The following is a 23,298-nucleotide window of genomic DNA, read 5'->3' on the forward strand; positions in this document are numbered from 1 at the left end:
CCACCACCATGGATCATAATAGGGGTTCCTATTTAGTGGAACACCCTGATCTTTGAGGTGAAGGGGTGGCAGACTTTTGTCTGCAGTAGAGTAGACCCGTGCCAAAATGAGACATATCTTCCAGTCCCGCGGGTAGTTCTAGTCGCTTCTTTCATGGATAGTTATCCGATCAATGTGGGTGCTGTGATGTCGGCCACTATTTCTGTGATCGTGAGGAAAGCTGACTCGTCTTACCCGTATCCCAACACTATTACTGAGTATCTCACAGATGTGGGGGTAGAGCCGAGGGATTATGATATGAAGGTGCGGTCGAAGAAGTCCTTCTCATGGTACTATCTGATGGACCCTACGAACCCAAAGAAGAAGGTTCAGTCTCCTATCACTGCGGGCCAGTTTGACGAGCCAGCTATGTTAGTTGCTGAGATAGTTGAGGGTCCATCTACTTCACCCAAGCCTTCCTCCAGCGCCGCAATAATGCTTCCACCACCATCTTCAGTTCCCACTGCTATTTCTACGACAGGTTCTACCTCGGCTTTGAAGCCGGTGCCTATGCCTACTTCTCCATTTCTGCGCTACGAGTCTACCAGACACTGGCGAACATCAACAATTGAATGCAGACAGATACTAAAAAGCTATCTGACATATCCAATACTATTGCAGTACAGTCATCCATTCCGGCACCCTAGATTCCTCCGACAGTGGAAGAGGAATTGAAGAAGCTTTTGTAGAACCAGACCACCATAATGAACACTCTGGTACAACATGGGGTAGTGATTGAGGAGCTAGGAAAGGAAGTAAAGAAAATGAGAAAGTCCCAGGATTCTAAGAAGTCAGTTGACAAGCTCTAGAGAGAGGTGACCAAGATAGCTGCAGTTGGAGATCTTCCATTTGACATGCTGATGGATCCAGCTCTTACAGCACCAGCAGCACTAGTAGCACTATCAACCCAATCCTAGTCTGTAAACCTTATGGGTGATTAATTTTATGCTTGTTTATGAATGAGTGTTTGTTATTTAGCTAGGTTCATGCTTAAATTGTGGAATTAATGGTTGCAAACATTAATTCATGCCTATTTGACTTAGTCTCTTCTTGAGAAAGAGAGACCTAGTCTAGGTTAACTTAGCTAACAAGGAATTGGGTCAATTGAGAGATTGATTAACTCAATTAAAGGGTTCAACCTAGAGATAGTAACAACCTGACTTGAGCTCTTATCAACCGTTTAGATAGATACCCATTTGGACTTGAGAACCAAATTGGGCAAAACCACTCTCTGACCGAGAGGTATTGAGTGGGAAATGTAGAGTTGTGGCTATAATACACCCTAGTTGATAAAACTAGCATAAAAGTCTTTATCCCATTAGGCAAATACCTAGGTCATGGTCACAGCCCTGGGCTTTTTTATATCTTTGAAAAGCACTCAAAAATAATCATCTCTAGTTTTATACCTTTAAATTTGCAATCCTTAGTTAATTTTAGAAGTAAAAATAAAAACCTATTTGTGGAAGTGCAATCTCGATTCTTCACGTACTCTTTCCGAATATATACTACTAACTCCCATCGTAGTTCCCTGTGAATTCGATCTCGACTCCTTGTTGGATTTTATTATTGAAACGATCGTGCCATAACTCTTTAGAGGCATGCATTTGGACGTGATCAGACTTGGAGGGGGGCCCAAGCTGATTGTCCTCGACTCTGATTTTTGATTGGTACCTGTTATGGATATATGCCCAAGTTACCGCAAGGTATTCTATCAAATTCTGTTTCAACCGTTGTGAAGCCATGGATCTTTGAGAGTTGAGCCCTTGTATGAACGCCTGAACAGCCTAATTGTCTACGACCGGAGGCAGATCCATTCATTCCATTTGAAACCTCGACATGAATTCCTTGAGCATCTCGTTATCTCTTTGTTTAACCTTGAAAAGGTCAGATTTCCTGGTCTCGACCTTGATGGCCCCGGCGTGCGCCTTCACAAAGGCATCTGAAAGCATAGTAAACGAATCAATAGAATTAGGGGTAAGTTATGATAACATATCATTGCTCCTTTTGACAGGGTTTCTCCAAACTTTTTAAGCAAAACCGACTCAATTTTGCCATCTTCTAAGTCGTTCCCCTTGATTGCTCACGTGTAGGAGGTCACGTGTTCGTTTAGATCTGTGGTTCCATTATACTTCAAAATTTTGGGCATAAGGAACTTCTTTGGGATTGGCTTCGGTGCAGTGCTCGGGGGGAAAGTCTTTTGGACAAATTCTTGGAGTCTAGGCCTTTCAATATCGGGGGCGCTCCTGGGATTTGATCAACTCTGGAGTTATAGGTATCCACCTTTTTATCATTGGCCTCAATTTTCTTTTCTCCCGATTCCACCCGCTTCGTCATTTCCTCGAGCATCTTAATAATTTTGGGTTGGTTCCGGGCTCAGCTTCACCCGTCCTCTCTGTGACTTGCTCATTCCTTCGGGTATTTTCCTAGGATTGTTCGGGCTCAATTCTTCTAGGGGCACGACTTTGGTTTTGTAGCTATGCTATCGCCACCTATTGAGCCTATAACATTTCGAAGATCACCCGTAGATTAATTATGTCTCCTTTACCTTCGAGCATAGCTTGAGTCGTTGGTCGGGCTCCCCCGAGAACGTTGTTCTCAAGGTCAGTCAACAGGTTGGCGTCAACGGCCACATGCGAGTTGTTATCGATTGTGTCTACGACTGGGGCTCTGTTAGGATCAGCAGGAGGCACCTCATTGCTAGGTGCTATATTGTTGTTTTTTCCATGATGCTAGACTAAATATCAACGTCGAAGTGAGCAGATTGAGAGTTCGACATCCTTAGGTAGACCTAAAATTAAAATCTTAAAGAACAAGCGTAAAATATAGTGTGTTATGGATATTTGTACCAAGCAACCACTATTATCCTTCGCCCCATGGTTGGCACCAAACAGTTTACCCTTAAAAATGGATAACAATTGAATTTATACGCCATTTTAAGGTTATGCAGATTAATTCGATACAAGTGATTAATGATTTCACCCGCTTCGCTAGTTCCTCAAGCATCTTAATGATTTCGGGGTTGGTTTCGGCCTCAGCTTCACTCGTCCTCTCCGTGACTTGCTCATTCCTTCGGGTGTTTTCCCGGGATTGTTCGGGCTCAATTCTTCTAGGGGCGCGACTTTGGTTCTATAGCTGTGCTATCACTGCCTTTTAAGCATGTAACATTTCAAAGATCACCCATAGATTAATTCTGTGGCCTTCACCATTAGGCGTAGCTTGAGTCATTGGTCGAGTTCCCCCGCAAACGTTGTTCTCAAGGTCGGTCGACAAGTTGACGTTGATGGCCACATGCGAGTTGTCATCGATTGGGTCTGCGAGTGGGGTTCCGTTGGGATCAGTAGGAGGCACCTCGTTGCTAGGTGCTATATTGTTGTTTTCGCCATGATGACCAAACTCAATATCAATGTTAAAGTGATCAGACTGAGAGTTCGACATCCTTAGGTAGACCTGAAATTAAAATCTTAAACAACAAGCATAAAATATAGTGTGTTATAGAAATATGTACCAAACTACAACTATTATCCTTAGTCCTACGGTTGGCGCCAAACTGTTTACCCTTAAAAATGGATAACAATTGAATATATACGCGGTTTTAAGAATACGTAGATTAATTCGATACAAGTGATTAATGATTCCACCCGTTTCGTCAGTTCCTCGAGCATCTTAATGATTTTGGGGTTGGTTCCAGGCTCAGCTTCACCCGGCCTCTCCAAGACTTGCTCATTCCTTCGGGTGTTTTCCCGGGATTGTTCGGGCTCAATTCTGCTGGGGGCGCGGCTTTGGTTCTGTAGCTTTGCTATCGCCTCCTGTTGTGCCTGTAACATTTTGAAGATCACCCGTAGATTAATTCCGTCGCCTTCACCTTCGGGCATAGCTCGAGTCGTTGGTTGGGCTTTCCCGCGAACGCTGTTCTCAAGGTCGGTCGACATGTTGGCGTCGATGACCACATGTGAGTTGTCATCGATTGGGTCTGGGCTCCGTTGGGATCAGTAGGAGGTACCTCGTTGCTAGGTGCTATATTGTTATTTTTGCCATGATGTCGGACTCAATATCAACGTTGAAGTGAGCAGACTGAGAGTTCGACATCCTTAGGTAGACCTGAAATTAAAATCTTAAAGAACAAGCGTAAAATATAGTGTGTGTTATGGAAATTTGTACCAAACTACCACTATTATCCTTAGCCCCATGGTTGGCGCCAAACTGTTTACCCTTAAAAATGGATAACAATTAAATTTATATGTGATTTTAAGGATATGTAGATTAATTCGATACAAGTAATTAATGACGTTAGATAAGAAATTAAAAGATAGAATAAATAACCAAACCAATAATGATACTGAACCCGGGCTCGATTAAAGGCTTAACAACAAACTTGCCTTCAGTTCCAGACCAGTGCTTCTGAAAAACTTATGAACCACAACAAGAACTTTCAATAACCAGAGAAAAATAGATTATATATCCTTGATATGCGTGTTACAATATGCCATGAATAATAAGATTTTTACCTTTATATAGTAGGGGAGTTTTACCCTGAGTACAATTCTAAAAAATGTAAAATCTTCCGTCTTACGCTAATCATTGATACAGGCCGAGATTTATGCTGTGACATCCGGTTGGGCACGGATATCACGACCATTTGTTAATCGTGTGCAGTCGTTTGTCAATACTTTCTAAGGTCTCGTTATTCAAATCAAGTCGGGGGCATGATCTCAATGGCTCCGGGGGTATGACCTCGATGGCTCCGAGGGCATGACCTCGATGGCTCCGGGGACAGGTGTTTTGTTCGAGTTTTGATACGGGCGGCTCCCGGCTTCGATCTCGACTACGCACAGTTACGTCCTCTCTTCGTTCACCCCTAGAATATCGGGTGCTCCTTACCTCCGGTTTTACCCGTATACAAAAATAAGATAACAATATTTTCTTTACCTTGTTTGTTTAAGGTACTAGTAGTAATGGGGGTGTTAGAAAAAGAAAAGCATTTTCTAGAAAGAGGAGAGAGCGGAGAGATACTCACTGCAACCCCAAAAATATTGTGTATTTTCAAACCGAAGTAACTAATGTGTTTGACCAAAAGTATAAATATTTTTTGACGCGCAGTGTTACACCCTGTTGTACAAAAATGTCATCTTCTTAAACATCTAAATTAGTTTTGAGAACAGAAATTAAGTTTCCTTCAAGCTAAACACTGATAACCAAAACAAAGTAGGGGGAAACTAATGGAGTATCAATTTTTGGAGTACTCCAACGGCACTTTATTCAGGATATGGAATGCATATGAATCGAGTATAAAATTGTGTCTTCTTCCAAAATCTCCCTAAATATTTCTCAACTCAATCGTAAGTTGTTGTTTGATGACACCCACTGCAAGCCCCATGCGTCTTTGCCGCCATAGTTCCACCGCCAATTCGTATATACAAACAGTGAGAAAACCCCAGCTGAGCTACTCTTTCCATTTAGACGAGGTTACTTCCAGTCGTATATTAGACAGACAACCAGATATCGAAACACTGAAAAAACTACATTCCAAGATTATTTTCGATCCTGATCTATGTTGCAACACGTCTCTTGCCATCAAGTTGATGCGAGCTTATGCGGTTTGCGGCCAACCTAATGTTAGTCGCCAACTGTTTGATAAAATACTTGACAGGAATGTGGTGGTATATAATGTCATGATCAGGAGCTATGCGAATAACAGGTTCTATCAAGATGCTATTTTTGTTTACAAAGATATGTGTAAACGAGATGTTAGTCCTGATAACTTTACATTTCCTTGTGTTCTTAAAGCTTGTTTTGGCTCTGATAATTTGAAGGCGGGGCTGCAAATTCACAGTGCTGTTAGCAAGAGGGGTCTCTATTCTGACCTATTTATTGGGAATTGCCTGGTGGCTATGTATGGGAAATGTGGGTGTTTAGTGGAGGCTCGTCAGGTTCTAAATGAAATGCCCAAACGGGACGTCGTTTCTTGGAATTCAATGGTTGTTGGATATGCTCAAAATGGAAGGTTTGATGATGCATTAGAGGTTTGTAAGGAAATGAACTTGTTAGGTCATAAACCAAATGCGGGAACCATGGCTAGCCTTTTACCTGCTGTAAGCAATACCAGCATTGAGAATGTCTTGTTCGTCAAAGATATTTTCTTGAATATGGATAAAAAGGATTTGGTTCCATGGAATGTGATGATAGCTATATATGTCAAGAATTCTATGCCTAATGAGGCGGTTGAGCTCTATCTCCAAATGGAAACTTGTGGGATCGAGCCTGATGCTATAACTTTTGCTAGCATTCTTCCTGCTTGTGGGGACCTTTCAGCTGCATCGTTGGGAAGGAGGATTCATGAATCTGTTGAGAGAAAAGGTCTTAGGCCAAATTTATCTCTTGAGAACTCCTTAGTTGATATGTATGCCAGGTGCGGATGTTTGACCGAGGCAAGGAAAATGTTTGAGGGGATGAAGTTTCGGGATGTTGTGTCATGGACTTCCTTGATATCTGCTTATGGTAAGAGTGGCCAAGGCCGGGATGGAGTTGCTTTGTTTTCAAAAATGTTGGAGTCTGGTCTTCAACCTGATTCTATTGCTTTCGTTTCCGTTCTTTCTGCGTGCAGCCATGCAGGATTGGTACAAGAAGGAGAATACTATTACAGGCTAATGACCAACAATTACAAGATTGTGCCAAGGTTAGAACATTATGCCTGCATGGTTGATTTAAAAGGACGCGCTGGACGCATAAATGAGGCCTACAATTTCGTCAAGCAGATACCTGTGGAAGCTAATGAGAGAATCTGGGGTGCTCTTTTGGGTGCCTGTCGGTTGTACAATGATATGGACATTGGTCTTGTAGCTGCAGACAATCTTTTTGAATTGTCCCCAAAGCAATCTGGTTATTATGTGTTGCTATCAAATATTTATGCGAAGGCTGGAAGATGGGAAGATGTAACGACTGTTAGGTCAATCATGAAGGGAAGAGGGATTAAGAAAATGCCCGGTATCAGCAATATTGAGCTCAATAACATGGTGCACACCTTCCTCGCTGGTGATACGTCTCACCCACAATCAAAGAAGATCTATGAAGAGTTAGACATATTAATAGGCAAGATGAAAGAGGAAGGATATGTCCCAGAAACAGATGCTGCCCTTCATGATGTTGAGGAGGAAGACAAAGAAAATCATCTTGTAGTTCATAGTGAGAAACTGGCCATTGTCTTTGCAATTATCAACACCACCCCTGGTACACCCATTAGAATTACTAAGAACCTACGTGTATGTGGAGATTGCCACATTGCTGCCAAGCTTATTTCCAATATCACACAACGTCTGATTGTTGTTAGGGATACAAATCGCTATCATCACTTTCAAAATGGAGTTTGCTCATGTAGTGATTATTGGTGACTCTGCCTTGAGGTTCAAAGGTTTATGCTTATATCAGTTGCTTAAGTTTGGTGACTGCAAAGGTTTTATTCTCATTTTGCTAACATATCACTCTTTTCGGGCTGGCAATGTCACGACCCATTTTCTAAACAAGCCAAGACCGGCACTCGATCACTAAACCTGATCGAGCGAACCATCTCTGCTTATTCAATGTATTATAGCTCCACACTTTATATGCAACAAAGCAATACTCTAACCAAATACTCTTGATTAATTCAAATATTTAAATAAATCAACTCCAAAACTTTATTCATAGTAACTACTGAATTATTGCTAAGTTATTATAAAATAACATATGAATCTCAACCCAATGACTATGTCTATGAAGCCTCTACCGATAAACTGACGCACTGCTCAGGACATGAGATTTCCTCGCCAGTTCTCTAAATAAATAAAGAAATAGCTAAATGAAAATGACTCTAAGAATACTCCACGAACAAAAGCGGAGCTCACCAATATCACTGGAAGGGAGGGAAGTCCTAACTCGTAGCCTGCTCGCCTGCAAATCCGGTTCCTACGTTGTACCGCAGACCAACGTAGGTTCCCAAAAGAGAACGTCAGTACCATCCACTGTACTCAGTGAGTCTCAACAACAGGGGGAGAAACTTTAATAACATATACATTACGAGCAAAGGTTCTAAATGCATGTAAAACATAAAGCTTATAAGAATAATTCTAAAATAATTGCATAGTAGCAATTTATGAATATTCTAAAAGAAGTTCTTTTCTTTTTTCTTTCTTTAAAAAAAAATACTTCACTTTATACTTTGGGAGTTCCAACTATCCTGACTTAATTCTGTCTCAGTCACCGTGTGATCGGCACGGGTTCGATCCCAACCTGATCGAATAGGTCCAATCCACGAGGTGCCACTCGCTTCATGGTTCTCAGCGCTCATGTATCATACCTTAGCATGGCTAAGTAAATTCTCAGCAACGAGACCCTCGGCTCATGTGCTCCCTACTTTGGCACAAGTAGTTTCAGGAAGTCAACGCCTTGGTCAGGACCCTCGGCCTGTACGATGACCCCTTCTCAGAATAAAGGATACTCCCCAAAATCTTTTCTTTCTAAAATTTCTTCTTGTGACTTTTCAAGTCTAAATCTTTTCTTTATAGAATATTATGTACATGCTCATATTGGTGTCCTTAAATGTAAAGCATGACATAAGAATGAAATAAACATATAAAAATATTTTCAAAGATCCTTTCTTCTTCATAATTTTTCAATGAAAATAGCATATAAGAACAACACAAAAATCTGAAAATTTAAGCACATATAGTATAATAGATCATCTAAACTTTTGCTAGAACAATTTTAAATTAATGGGTACTTACTCGTTCTAATTAAATAAAGATAAACTCTTTTAAGCAATTCATCAAACACCTTGTATGCGTGCTTTTGTGAGTTAAACCACTTTAGTAAAGGGTTATATCAACTCACCTCAACACTTCTCAAGCCAATACGTAGGCCCCAATCCAATTGACACCAGTCAAACAATCGATTCTACAACAACCGGTGTATTATAATCAATTTAAAGTACTACACCTAAATATGAAATTTATTGTTGATATAGAGGAAGAAGGGAATTAACTATTCTATTCTTACTATTGTAGAGTAATTGACAACAGGAATTTTATATACCTGAGTTCGAGAATTAGTAATTTGTAAAGAACCCTAGGATTTATGTTGCCTGCGTGATAGGAAGCCTCTATTGAGCGAACTGTTCTGTTTTTTTTTGTTTAAGGCAAAAGCCTTTCGTCCCTTTTGGGTGAATGACAGAACGTGGGTATTCTGTTTTTATTAAGGCTTAGAGCCTTTGTTTTCCATTAGCCCTTTTATGGGCTTTTAGGCCCTTTTTTTTTTAACTTAACTAATAATTAATGATACTCACTTTTAATAATTAATAATATTAAAATTATTAATATTTTCATAATTGTATATCCAGTTATATATATATATATATATAGGCAAGGTAAAAATAATAAAAATGGTAATAATTTATTTCTATACTTAGCGTGTCTCGAAACTTTTAAAAAAATTGAGAAATGTTACAATCTTCCCTCCTTAAAAACATTCGTCCTCGAATGTTGCTATGGCCTTATTCTTAAGCTAACAACCATCCTTTAGGTCTTTGAACCTCTTAAGTTTTCTTACCACTACTCATTTTTCTAAGGGACTCAAAATTTTGGCTAACTCCCTAAATTTTCAAAAATTCGGCAGAGTTTCCCTTGTAAATTGGACTATCCAAAAAATATCTCTGTCACAAATATCACAACTACACCAACAACAACCAAATATACCATAACAGGTCGTTCATAGGCACCATACACAAACCATAAATTAAGTACTCACGCTCCGGCAAGGAGGTACCACAATAACTGACAATTATCTAAAGCACAACAACTCTAGCACAAGTAAATCACTTTAATAAATTAAATATACTATGGCATAAACTAAATTACTACAACAACTAAGTATAATTTAAGAAGGACATAAACACTTGCTAACTTGTATTAATAAATGAAATATAAATGTCAAGTCAAACCTAGGTTCACATACCTTGTTACTCAAATAAATAAGGATACTTCTTCCTCATATCTTCCTCGACCTCCCACGTAGCTTCTTTTGAATCATGATTACTCCACAAAACTTTTACCGATGCTAATTCTTTTGTTCTTAACTTTCTTACTTGCCTATCGAGAATTTCTATAGGTACCTCTTCATAAGTCAGGCCTTCCTTAATTTCTATGGTATCGACAGGTATTATATGCGACTCATCATGGATGTACTTTCTAAGCATAGACACATGAAAGACAGGATGAACAGAGGACAACTCAACGGGTAGCGCTAGCTTATAAGCCACGTTTCCTTTCTTTTCTAGAATTTCATAAGGTCCGATAAATCTAGGGCTAAGTTTCCCTTTCTTACCAAACCTCATAACTCCTTTCATTGGTGAAACTTTCAGAAACACCTTATCACCAACCATGAATTCTAACTCACGATGCCTCTTGTCAGAATAAGACTTTTGACGACTCTGTGCCGCTTTAAGTCTTTCTCTAATTAGCTGAACTTTCTCCAAGGCCTCACAAACAAACTCTGGACCAATCAACGGCACCTCTGCTGGTTCAAACCAACCCACCGGAGACCTACATCTCCGCCCATACAATGCTTCATAAGGAGCCATACCAATGCTGGCCTGGTAGCTGTTATTGTAAGCAAATTCTATAAGTGGCAAGTGATCATCCCAATTACCTCCAAAATCTATAACACACGCACGCATCATATCTTCGAGAGTCTGAATGGTCCTTTCTGCCTGGCCATCGGTCTGTGGATGAAAAGCGGTGCTTAAATTGACCTTGGTACCTAATCTTTTCTGAAATGCCTGCCAAAAATTTGTCGTGAACTGAGGGCCTCTGTCAGATATGATTGAAACTGGAGTACCATGCAATCGTACTATTTCTTTTATGTACAACCGCGCATACTGCTCTGCGGAGTCTGTCATCTTTACTGGTAGAAAATGCGCGGACTTTGTCAGTCGGTCTACAATAACCCAAATTGAATCATGTTTACGGTATGTGAGAGGTAGACCTACTAAGAAATCCATATTAATCATCTCCCACTTCCACTGTGGTATCTCTATATCTTGAGCTAGGCCACCAGGCCTCTGATGCTCGGCTTTGACTTGCTGACAATTTAAACATTTAGCCACATGATCTGATACTTGTTTCTTCATGCCTTTCCACCAATACAACTCTTTCAAATCTAGATACATTTTGGTAGCACCTGGGTGGATAGAGTATCTCGAACTGTGAGCCTCCTCCATTATGGCCTTCCTAAGACCATCTACATCAGGCACACATAACCGATCATTCAACTTCAAAACTCCGTCACTTCCTAGAGTGAAAGCAGTGATTTCTTTGCTTCTGACTCCTTCTTTTAATTTCACTAAGTACGGATCTTCGTCTTGCTTAGCCTTAACATGCGCAACAAGGGAGGATTGCGCTAAGGCATAAGCAGTTATGTCTCCTTCTTCGGTCTCATCCAATCTAATTCCATCATTTTCTAGTTTTTGAATTTCTCGACCCAAAGATCGCCTTTGTACTGCAAGATGGGCCAAGACACTCATTGACTTCCTACTAAGTGCATCTGCTACCACATTAGCTTTGCCTGGGTGATAAAGGATATTGATGTCATAATCCTTCAATAGCTCGAGCCACCTTCTCTGTCTCAAATTTAGTTCTTTTTGCTTGAAAATGTACTGGAGGCTTTTGTGATCTGTAAACACTTCAGAATGCTCGCCATAAAGGTAGTGTCGCCATATTTTTAATGCAAACACCATTGCTGCAAGCTCCAAGTCGTGTGTGGGGTAGTTCTTTTCATGATTCTTTAACTGCCTGTAAGCATAAGCAATAACCTTTCCATTTTGCATAATAACACAATCAAGGCCCACTCTGGAGGCATCACAATACACTGTGAACCCACCCGAACCTGTTGGCAAGGTTAGCACAGGTGCAGTGGTCAACCTCTTCTTTAACTCTTGAAAACTCTGCTCACAAGCGTCTGACCATTGGAACTTAACTGCTTTCTGAGTCAACTTAGTTAATGGAGTTGCAAGTGAGGAAAACCCCTCTACAAATCTTCTATAGTAGCCAGCTAACCCCAAGAAACTCCTGATTTCGGTTGGCGTTGCCGGCCTGGGTCAGTTCTTGACTGCTTCTGTCTTATGAGGGTCTACTTTTATTCCTTCACTAGATACCACGTGGCCTAAAAAAGCTACTGACTGCAACCAGAACTCACATTTTGAAAACTTGGCATAAAGCTCATTCTCCTTCAAGGTCTGCAAGGCTATTCTAAGGTGTTCTGCATGTTCTTCCTTGCTCTTAGAGTATACCAAAATATCGTCTATAAACACGATAATAAAGGTATCCAAGAATGGCTTGAAACTCTGTTCATGAGGTCCATGAATACAGCTGGAGCATTTGTCAACCCGAAGGACATTACTAGAAATTCATAGTGCCCGTAGCGAGTTCTAAAGGCTGTTTTAGATATATCCTTCTTTCTGATTCTTAACTGATGGTATCCCGACCTCAAGTCTATTTTTGAAAAGTACTTTGCACCCCGAAGTTGATCAAATAAATCATCAATTCTTGGCAGTGGGTACTTGTTCTTAATGGTAACTTTATTCAACTGCCGATAGTCGACACACGTTCTGAGAGACCCATCTTTCTTTTTGACAAACAGGACCGGGGCACCCCACGGTGAAACACTCGGCCTGATGAAGCCCTTGTCAAGAAGGTCTTTCAACTGTTCTCTCAACTCATTAAGTTCTGCTGGAGCCATCCTATAGGGAGGTATAGATATGGGCTGAGTGTCTGGCATGAGATCAATGCCGAAGTCTATGATTCTTTCGGGAGGAAGTCCGGGAAGGTCATCTGGGAAAACTTCTGGAAATTCTCTAACAATTGGCACTGACTGAAGAGCTGGTGGTTCTGATTCTGGATTAATAATGTGAGCCAAATAGGCGAGACACCCCTTACCGATCATTCGTTGTGCCTTAAGATAAGAAATAAACTTACCGACAAGCGATGCTGAACTACCCTTCCACTCTAAGACTTCTTCATTTGGAAATTGGAACCTGACTATCTTGGCATGACAATCTAACATAGCATAGCAGGAAGACAACCAATCCATACCCATGATCACATCAAAATCCACCATTTCTAACTCTATGAGATCAGCTTTGGTGTTGCGACCTTGGACTGAAACTGTACAGCCTCTATAGACTCTGGTGACTTTCACTGACTCGCCAACTGGAGTAGATACTAGGAATGGCTCACTAAGTTGTTCAGGTTCTAGTCCGAGGTTAATTGCAAAGTATGGAGTCACATATGAAAATGTTGAACCTGGATCCATTATGGCATAAGCATTATGTGAGCAGACTAAAAGTATACCTGTAATAACTTCTGCAGATGCCTCTGCACTCTGACGATCAAGTGTAGCAAATAAACGGGGTTGTCCTTCTCCCTGAGTAACTCGGTCTGCACCTCTGCCTGCTCCATGCCCGGACTGATTATGAGAACCACGAGCCTGAGGTGGTGCAACTGCAGTAGCTGAGGAACTAGAAGGACGAGTTGATCCACCACTGAAATTACGTTGCAACTTTGGGCAGTTGGCCTTTATATGACCAATGTCTCCACAATGGTGGCAACCATGAAACTCGAGCTTGCACTGACCTGAATGTTGCCGCTTACATGTTCCACAAAGACTTTGCTGGTGTGAATGTTGCTCAGCATGACTCTGGCTATGTGAGGATGATGTCCTAAAATTCTGATTCTTGCGAGACTGATTTCCATTACTCTGAGTACGTCTGAAGGAAGACCCACCACCTGACTGATGACTGAACTGAGCTGGTGCTAATGACTCCTTATTAGAGGAATTCCTTCCGCCTCTGCTGGATGTACCATTAAACCTGCCCGTTGTCCGGGATTTCTTGTTATGCTCTTTCTCTTCTCTCCTTTGTTGTCTGTCTTTTTCTAAGTGCTTGGCGAACCCCACAACAGATGAGAAAGCTGTCATTCCTACCGCTGCAGCTGATGTCGTATCCTTTATGTGGTAAGCCAAACCGCCAACAAACCTGCGAATCTTTGCTTTTTCTGTCTTAACCATGTGAGGAGCATGCTTAGCTAACCTTATGAATTCCATGTAGTACTCTTGCACACTTTTATTCCCTTGCGTGAGTTGTTCGAACTTTGTAGCCTTAGCTGCTATATCCTCTTCTGGGATAAAGTTAGCCATGAAGGCCTCTTCAAATTCTTCCCAAGTAGGTGGACCATCATCTTCATCTCTCTCTTTTTCCCACATCTCAAACCAAGCGCCAGCCACATCTCTAAGCTGGTAAGCAGCCAACTCCACAGCTTTGTCATCAAATACTTTCATCACTCGGAGGGCTTTCTTAATACCCTCCATCCATAACATTGGATCTTCATCAACCATAGAACCATGGAACACTTGAGGACTCAACTTCAGAAATTCATTCACTCTTGAGGGCTCAGAATTGTTCTGCCTATTTGTTTGAGGTGGAATCTTATTTCTTTTCTCGTTCTGGTTGGCCATAAAGGCCTTAAACATCTCCATAGCACTGTTGACTGCATTGAACATCTGACCCACCTCTGGGGATATAGTTGTTTGAGTCGGAGATGCTGTTGGGGTTGGCGTTGGATCCTGAGGTACTTGCTCATCATGTTCCACCCCTTCTTCATGTTCAACCTGGGGTACTTGAACCCCCCTTGTGGATTTACCCTTCCTTTTATGAGTTCGAACCTTTTTAGTTATGCCTTGAGCCACAATAGTAGCAATAGTTTCTTGAGCAGCATCCTGAGTGTCGGTGTCAGAGTTGCGAGTACGAGCCATTTCTGCGAGTTTTGGAGAAAAGAATACATTAGATAATTTCTTAGAGGTAGGCTCTACTGCACGATCTAAAGTATGAAAAAAAAAAGATTTTTCCTAAATGCTTGTAGCCTCCTGTTTATAAGTATGGCGCGCTTCATACACATAAACAAGACTCTACTAACACGGCTTCATAGACCCCTAGGACTCCATAAACCTGAGGCTCTGATACCAAGTTTGTCACGACCCATTTTCTAAACAAGCCGAGACCGGCACTCGATCACTAAACCTGATCGAGCGAACCATCTCTGCTTATTCAATGTATTATAGCTCCACACTTTATATGCAACAAAGCAATACTCTAACCAAATACTCTTGATTAATTCAAATATTTAAATAAATCAACTCCAAAACTTTATTCATAGTAACTACTGAATTATTGCTAAGTTATTATAAAATAACATATGAATCTCAACCCAATGACTATGTCTATGAAGCCTCTACCGATAAACTGACGCACTGCTCAGGACATGAGATTTCCTGGCCAGTTCTCTAAATAAATAAAGAAATAGCTAAATGAAAATGACTCTAAGAATACTCCACGAACAAAAGCGGAGCTCACCAATATCACTGGAAGGGAGGGAAGTCCTAACTCGTAGCCTGCTCGCCTGCAAATCCGGTTCCTACGTTGTACCGCAGACCAACGTAGGTTCCCAAAAGAGAACGTCAGTACCATCCACTGTACTCAGTGAGTCTCAACAACAGGGGGAGAAACTTTAATAACATATACATTACGAGCAAAGGTTCTAAATGCATGTAAAACATAAAGCTTATAAGAATAATTCTAAAATAATTGCATAGTAGCAATTTATGAATATTCTAAAAGAAGTTCTTTTCTTTTTTCTTTCTTTAAAAAAAAAATACTTCACTTTATACTTTGGGAGTTCCAACTATCCTGACTTAATTCTGTCTCAGTCACCGTGTGATCGGCACGGGTTCGATCCCAACCTGATCGAATAGGTCCAATCCACGAGGTGCCACTCGCTTCATGGTTCTCAGCGCTCATGTATCATACCTTAGCATGGCTAAGTAAATTCTCAGCAACGAGACCCTCGGCTCATGTGCTCCCTACTTTGGCACAAGTAGTTTCAGGAAGTCAACGCCTTGGTCAGGACCCTCGGCCTGTACGATGACCCCTTCTCAGAATAAAGGATACTCCCCAAAATCTTTTCTTTCTAAAACTTCTTCTTGTGACTTTTCAAGTCTAAATCTTTTCTTTATAGAATATTATGTACATGCTCATATTGGTGTCCTTAAATGTAAAGCATGACATAAGAATGAAATAAACATATAAAATATTTTCAAAGATCCTTTCTTCTTCATTATTTTTCAATGAAAATAGCATATAAGAACAACACAAAAATCTGAAAATTTAAGCACATATAGTATAATAGATCATCTAAACTTTTGCTAGAACAATTTTAAATTAATGGGTACTTACTCGTTCTAATTAAATAAAGATAAACTCTTTTAAGCAATTCATCAAACACCTTGTATGCGTGCTTTTGTGAGTTAAACCACTTTAGTAAAGGGTTATATCAACTCACCTCAACACTTCTCAAGCCAATACGTAGGCCCCAATCCAATTGACACCAGTCAAACAATCGATTCTACAACAACCGGTGTATTATAATCAATTTAAAGTACTACACCTAAATATGAAATTTATTGTTGATATAGAGGAAGAAGGGAATTAACTATTCTATTCTTACTATTGTAGAGTAATTGACAACAGGAATTTTATATACCTGAGTTCGAGAATTAGTAATTTGTAAAGAACCCTAGGATTTATGTTGCCTGCGTGATAGGAAGCCTCTGTTGAGCGAACTGTTCTGTTTTTTTTTTGTTTAAGGCAAAAGCCTTTCGTCCCTTTTGGGTGAATGACAGAACGTGGGTATTCTGTTTTTATTAAGGCTTAGAGCCTTTGTTTTCCATTAGCCCTTTTATGGGCTTTTAGGCCCTTTTTTTTTAACTTAACTAATAATTAATGATACTCACTTTTAATAATTAATAATATTAAAATTATTAATATTTTCATAATTGTATATCCAGTTATATATATATATATAGGCAAGGTAAAAATAATAAAAATGATAATAATTTATTTCTATACTTAGCGTGTCTCGAAGCTTTTAAAAAAAGTGAGAAATGTTACAGGCAACCAACAATCCTTTGATCGTCGGATCACACTGTTTCCGTCTGGCAAAATTTGCTGGAGAGTTAGTGGGCACAAATGGCGGACGCTACGAACAGTTGAAGGGAAATGTTGGACTTATGTTGCTCATCGTATGAGAGGCCTCTTTCCAGAATTAGATTCGTTATACAGTAGCTAACTAGCTATAACCCTTGATTTTCTTGACTTCAATGTGAGAAATTGTTAAAGAGGTCAATCGCACCAATTCAGAAGTTGTAACTTTTATCAGCGAATAGAAGTGTATCTGTGAGAAAATAAATTTTCTTCATTGTGATGTTCTTATTTCTAAGTGACGTATAGATGATATAATTGTTCCAGTATGCATAATCAGCATGCTACATGTAAATCTGAATTCTAAGTTCTTCTAATAAGACACTAGTGTTATAAAATAAAAGTAATGCAGTAAAATGTAAATAAGAAGAGATAGAAAGAAGGGAGAAATGTTTTCTTCTTTCACTTTGGTGTATTTTTCCATTGCAATTACATGGCCTTTTATAGGCATAAAAAATTAAGATAATAGATATAAAATAGGAAATTTAATTTTTAAGTTATTCACAACATGGGCATCTAATGTAGCATCCAATGTAGTATCCAAAGTAGTATCCAATGTACAAACTATTCATAGCACTCCCCCTTGGATGTCCATGTAAGATAATGTGCCTCATTAAAAACTTACAAAAAAAATATTGGGATGTACATAGTTATTTATAATATGCATTGCTTGCTACCTCATTAAAAACCTTACCAGGAAAACCCAGTGCGACAAAACCTTGGTTAAGGAAAAGAGTGTAGCGTGTAGTTACTCCCCCTGATGAAAAATCACTTAATGTCTCGAAGACGACGCATTCCAATCTTATATATCAGTTTTCAAATATTGAGGTTGGTAATGCCTTAGTGAACAGATCAGCCAAATTATCACTTGAACGAACTTGTTGTACATCTATTTCACCATTCTTCTGAAGATCATGAGTGAAAAAGAATTTCGGTGAAATGTGTTTTGTTCTATCTCCTTTGATATATCCTCCTTTCAATTGAGCTATGCATGCAACATTGTCTTCATACAATATTGTTGGAATATTCTCTTTCGAAGAAAGACCACATGTTTGCTGAATGTGTTGAGTTATAGATCTTAACCAAACGCATTCTCGACTTGCTTCGTTAATGGCTATTATCTCTGCATGATTTGAAGAAGTAGCAACCATAGTTTGTTTTGTCGAACGCCATGATATGGTTGTACCTCCACTTGTAATAAATAGCCTGTCTGAGATCGACCTTTATGTGGATCAGACAAATATCCTGCATCTGCATAACCAATCAATGATGGCTTGGATTCATTTGAATAAAATAAACCCATATCAATGGTCCCTTGGAGGTATCTGAATATATGTTTAATACCATTCTAGTGTCCTTGTGTTGGCGAAGTACTAAATCTTGCCAATAAGCTTACTGAGAAAGCTATATCTGGTCGGAAAATATTGGCAAGATACATTAATGCCCCAATTGCACTAAGATATGGTACTTTGACGCCAAGAAGCTCTTCATCATTTTCATGAGGTCGGAATGGATCTTTCTTTATATCAAGTGATCTCACAACCATCGGGGTACTCAATGGATGTGCTTTATCCATATAGAATCACTTTAAAATCTTTTCGGTGTATGTTGATTGATGGACAAATATTCCATCTTTCATATACTCAATTTGTAGACCAAGACAAAATTTTGTCTTTCCAAGATCTTTCATTTCAAATTCTTTCTTCAAACAGTTTACTATTTTTAGAAGCTTCCCAGGAGTTCCAATGATATTTAAATCATCAACATACACGGCGATTATAACAAATTCAGATCCATACCTTTTTATAAAGACACACAAGAACAAATTGGATCATTCTTGTACCCTTCTTTCAACAGGTATTCACTCATGCGATTGTACCACATACGACCTGATTGTTTCAATCCGTATAAAGATTTCCGAAGCTTTATTGAACAAGTTTCTCGAAAACTTTTATATGCTTCTGGCACTTTAAATCCCTCAGGTACTTTCATAAAAATTTTGTTGTCTAATGATCCATACAAATAGGTTGTAACAACATCCATTAGATGCATATCAAGTTTTTCTTGCACTGCCATATTTATGAGATACCTGAAGGTGATAGCATCCACTACAGGAGAATATGTCTCCATATAATCAATTCCAGGCCTTTGGGAAAACCCTTGTGCCACAAGTCGCGCTTTATATCTAACGACTTCATTTTTATCATTTCGTTTTCGCACAAAAACCCATTTATACCCTACTATCTTCATACCTTCAGGTATTCGAACTATGGGTCCGAAGACTTCACGTTTTCCAAGTGAAGTTAACTCTGCCTGGATAGCGTCTTTCCATTTTGGCCAATCATTTCTCTGTACATTCATTGACAGATTTTGGTTCAAGATCCTCATCTTGTTGCATTATTTCAACAGCAACATTATAAGCAAAAATGTTATCGATAACAATATTATTTCGGTTCCATCTTTTCCCGGTTGAGACATAACTTATTGATATCTCTTCATTTTCATTATTTTCAGGTACCTGGACCTCTCCTAAGGTCTTATCATTTGTTACATCTTGGAGCTCTTCTTGAGCCACTACCTCTGTGTTATGTTCACTTTGATCACTTGCTCCTTTTCTTCTTCGAGGATTTTTATCTTTAGAACCGATTGGTCTACCACGTTTCAAGCATGGCTTAGACTCATTTGCTTTAATTAATTGTCCTGCCGGGATATCAACTCGAATTGGAGCATTAGCAGTTGGAATATGTGACTTAGTCACCCTTGGTAGGTCAGTGAATGCATCTGGTAATTGATTTGCAATATTTTATAAATGAATAATCTTTTGAACCTCTTGTTCACATTGATTTGTTCGAGGATCTAAATGAGATAGTGATAATGCATTTCAATCTATCTTCTTTTTTCAGCTGCTTATTTTCTCCCCCTAATGTTGGATATACTGATTCATCAAAATGGCAATCAGAAAATCTTGTCGTAAATAAATCTCCAGTCATCGGCTCTAGATATTTTATAATAGAAGGAGATTCATATCCAACATATATCTCCAACCTTCTTTGAGGACCCATCTTTGTGCGTTGTGGTGGAGCAATTGGAACATATATCGCACAACCAAAGATCCTAAAATGGAAAATATTTGGCTCCTGACCAAAAGCCAATTGCAATGGGGAGACTTTATGATAACTTGTGGTCCTTATCCGCACAAGTGTTGCTGCATGCAAAATAGCATGACCCCATACTGAAATGGGAAGTTTGGTTCTCATAAGCATTGGTCTAGCAATTAATTGGAGGCGTTTGATCAATGATTCTGCTAGACCATTTTGTGTATGAACATGAGAAACCGGATGCTCAATTGTTATCCCAGTTGAAATACAATAATTATTAAAGGCTTGGGATGTAAACTCACCAGCATTATCAAGACGAATTGTCTTAATTGCATAATCTGGAAATTGTGCTCTTAGCTTTATTATTTGAGCCAACAATCTCGCAAATGCCATATTGCGAGTTGATAGTAAGCACACATGTGACTATCTTGTAGATGCATCTACCAAAATCATATAATATTTGAATGGTCCACATGGAGGGTGAATGGGCCCACATATTGACCCTGTATACGTTCCAGAAATGCAGGGGATTCCATCCTAACTTTAATAGTTGATGGTCTAATAATTAATTTTTCTTGAGAACATGCAGCACAAGAGAATTCCTTAAATTGAAGAATCTTCTGATTCTTCATTGCATGTCCATGTGAATTCTCAATTATTTTACGCATCATATTAGAACCAGGATGGCCTAATCGGTCATGCCAAATAATAAAATTATCTTGATTAGTAAACTTCTCGTTTACTATGGCATGTGTTTCAATCCTGCTAATATTTATGTAGTATAAGCCGGAGGAAAGAGCAGGTAATATTTCAAGCACATATTTCTTACCGGACATTATTGTAGTAATATAAAGATATTCAATTTTTTCATCATTTGTAGTCTCAATATGATAGTCATTTTGGCGAATATCTTTGAAACTTAATAAGTTTCTTTGAGATTTACTACAATATAGTGTTTCATCAATAGCCAAATTTGTTCCTTCTGGTAGTAATAAATTGGCTCTTCCAGAACCTTCAATTAATCTTGTACTACCGGATATTGTATTAACATTCGCTTCTTTCATTACCAAATAAGAGAAATATCTCTTATCTTTTAAAATAGTATGTGTTGTAGCACTATCCAGAAGACATATATCATCTTTATTAATCTTGAGTCCAACTGAAGACTGGGGAATTTTCATATTCTTCATAAAAAATAAAATAATACATCATAAGAAATATGAAAGACAAACGGAAAAAAACATTAAGAAATACATTAGGAATGTAGAAACTAGCAACATATGATGCATTAGGAAAATACAATCAAGAAAAATAAACTAGTTGCAAACATAAAAATAACAACTTTTATAGCTTCATTCCCCAGTAAGATAATTAGTTCTTCAGTCAATATCCTCAAAGAAGTCTCCAACTTCTAAATGAGTAATATTTGTTAGGCCTTCAAAATCATCATCTTTATATGCAAGATGTGCCTTAGAATCATATTTATTTGAGGGACGTGCTTCATCCTCATTATTTTGAAAGGTCAAGTGTGCCTTCACATTATTTTCTTTTTTCTTGAGGGAGGCTTGATAAAGTTTGACAAAATATTCTGGCGTACGACAAATGCGTGTCCAATGACCTCTCATACCACATCGGTGACACATACTAGCTTTACCTTTTGAATGATTAATTGGAGAACACTTATTGTTCTCCAATTTATTTCCACCATAATGACGATAATTGTTTCGCCCCCTGCCACGTCCACGTTTACGACCATGTCCACGACCACGGTAATTATTTTATTTTCTTTCAAACTTATCATATGTTGCTACAGCATTCACTTTCGGAAATGGAGCTGGCCTAGTGGGACGAGCTTCATGATTTTTCATTAATAGAGTATCATTCTGCTCAGCCACAAGTAGGCATGTGATTAACTCAGAATATTTCTTAAAACTTTTTTAGCACCACATTTGAAGCGTGAAAAGTAGAAAATATTTTTTCCAATAAGTCCTCATCTGTAATAGTGTCTCCACATAATTTTAATAGAGAACTTACTTTAAAGATAACAGAATTATACTCACTTACGGTTTTAAAGTGTTGCAACCTTAAATGTATCCACTCATACTGAACTTTCGGTAATACCGTAAGTTTTAGGTGGTCATATCGATCCTTCAAATTAATCTATAATTCAAGTGGATCTTTTATGGTTAAATATTCAGTTTTTAACCCTTCATGTAGATGATGACGAAGGAAAATCATGGCCTTCGCTTTATCCTGATTTGATGCTTCATTTCCTTGTATAATAGTATTTCCAAGACCTTCAGCGTCAAGGTGAATTTCAGCATCAAGAACCCATGATAAATAGTTCCTTCCGGTGATGTCAAGTGCCACAAATTCAAGTTTTGATAAATTTGACATAGTGAAAACTATCATAAAAGATGAATAAGTTAGAGAAATAATTATAATAATAAACAATTAATGAAAACAAAACGATTAAGGTAAAAGAAATGAAAATAGAGCTATATCATGTTAACAATCTACTATTTCATTTTATTCTTGCCATAAAGTAGAAATTACATACTTGTTTCATTTCACTTTATATTATTGATATATATGTGTTAATAGAATTGAACGTGACTAACATTATTTATATGTTCCAATAAATATAAAGTAATTAAAAAATTATTGCTTGTCAATTCATTTCTCACAGTTCTTCAAAATGCCTTAAAGATATGTTTTGATCCAGGGAGTCCATGACATTAGTGCATAGCTAGTTTGATGACTTTGAGGTCCTCTAAGAGTTGAGCACGGAAGGAAGTAGTTATTTAATCACTGCAATGTACTTAAACTATTTAAGATGCCCAAGCGCACAAGTAATCTGCAAACAGTGAGCATATGATATGTACTGTCATAAATAAGATGATTATAATGATACATACCTTAATAAAATATGGCTCAACTTAGCGGGAGTTAAGAATAAAATTAGAGCTTCGTGCTGATAACGTGTTATAAAATAAAAGTAAGGCAGTAAAATGTAAATAAGAAGAGATAGAAAGAAGGGAGAAGTGT

At 38.7% G+C, this 23,298-nt stretch overlaps 1 protein-coding gene across 1 annotated transcript; it reads left to right on the top strand.

Moving 5' to 3' along the window:
- Positions 1-4,993: 4,993 nt before the first annotated feature.
- Positions 4,994-7,661, top strand: LOC107803449 (putative pentatricopeptide repeat-containing protein At3g49142). Its single transcript, XM_016627169.2, has one exon. It carries the CDS (start codon positions 5,391-5,393, stop codon positions 7,422-7,424), a length of 2,034 nt encoding a protein of 677 aa, XP_016482655.1. The 5' UTR covers positions 4,994-5,390; the 3' UTR covers positions 7,425-7,661.
- Positions 7,662-23,298: the final 15,637 nt, after the last annotated feature.

This window comes from Nicotiana tabacum, chromosome 6 (genome assembly GCF_000715075.1).
Source record: "Nicotiana tabacum cultivar K326 chromosome 6, ASM71507v2, whole genome shotgun sequence".
Classification (NCBI taxonomy): Eukaryota; Viridiplantae; Streptophyta; class Magnoliopsida; order Solanales; family Solanaceae; genus Nicotiana; species Nicotiana tabacum.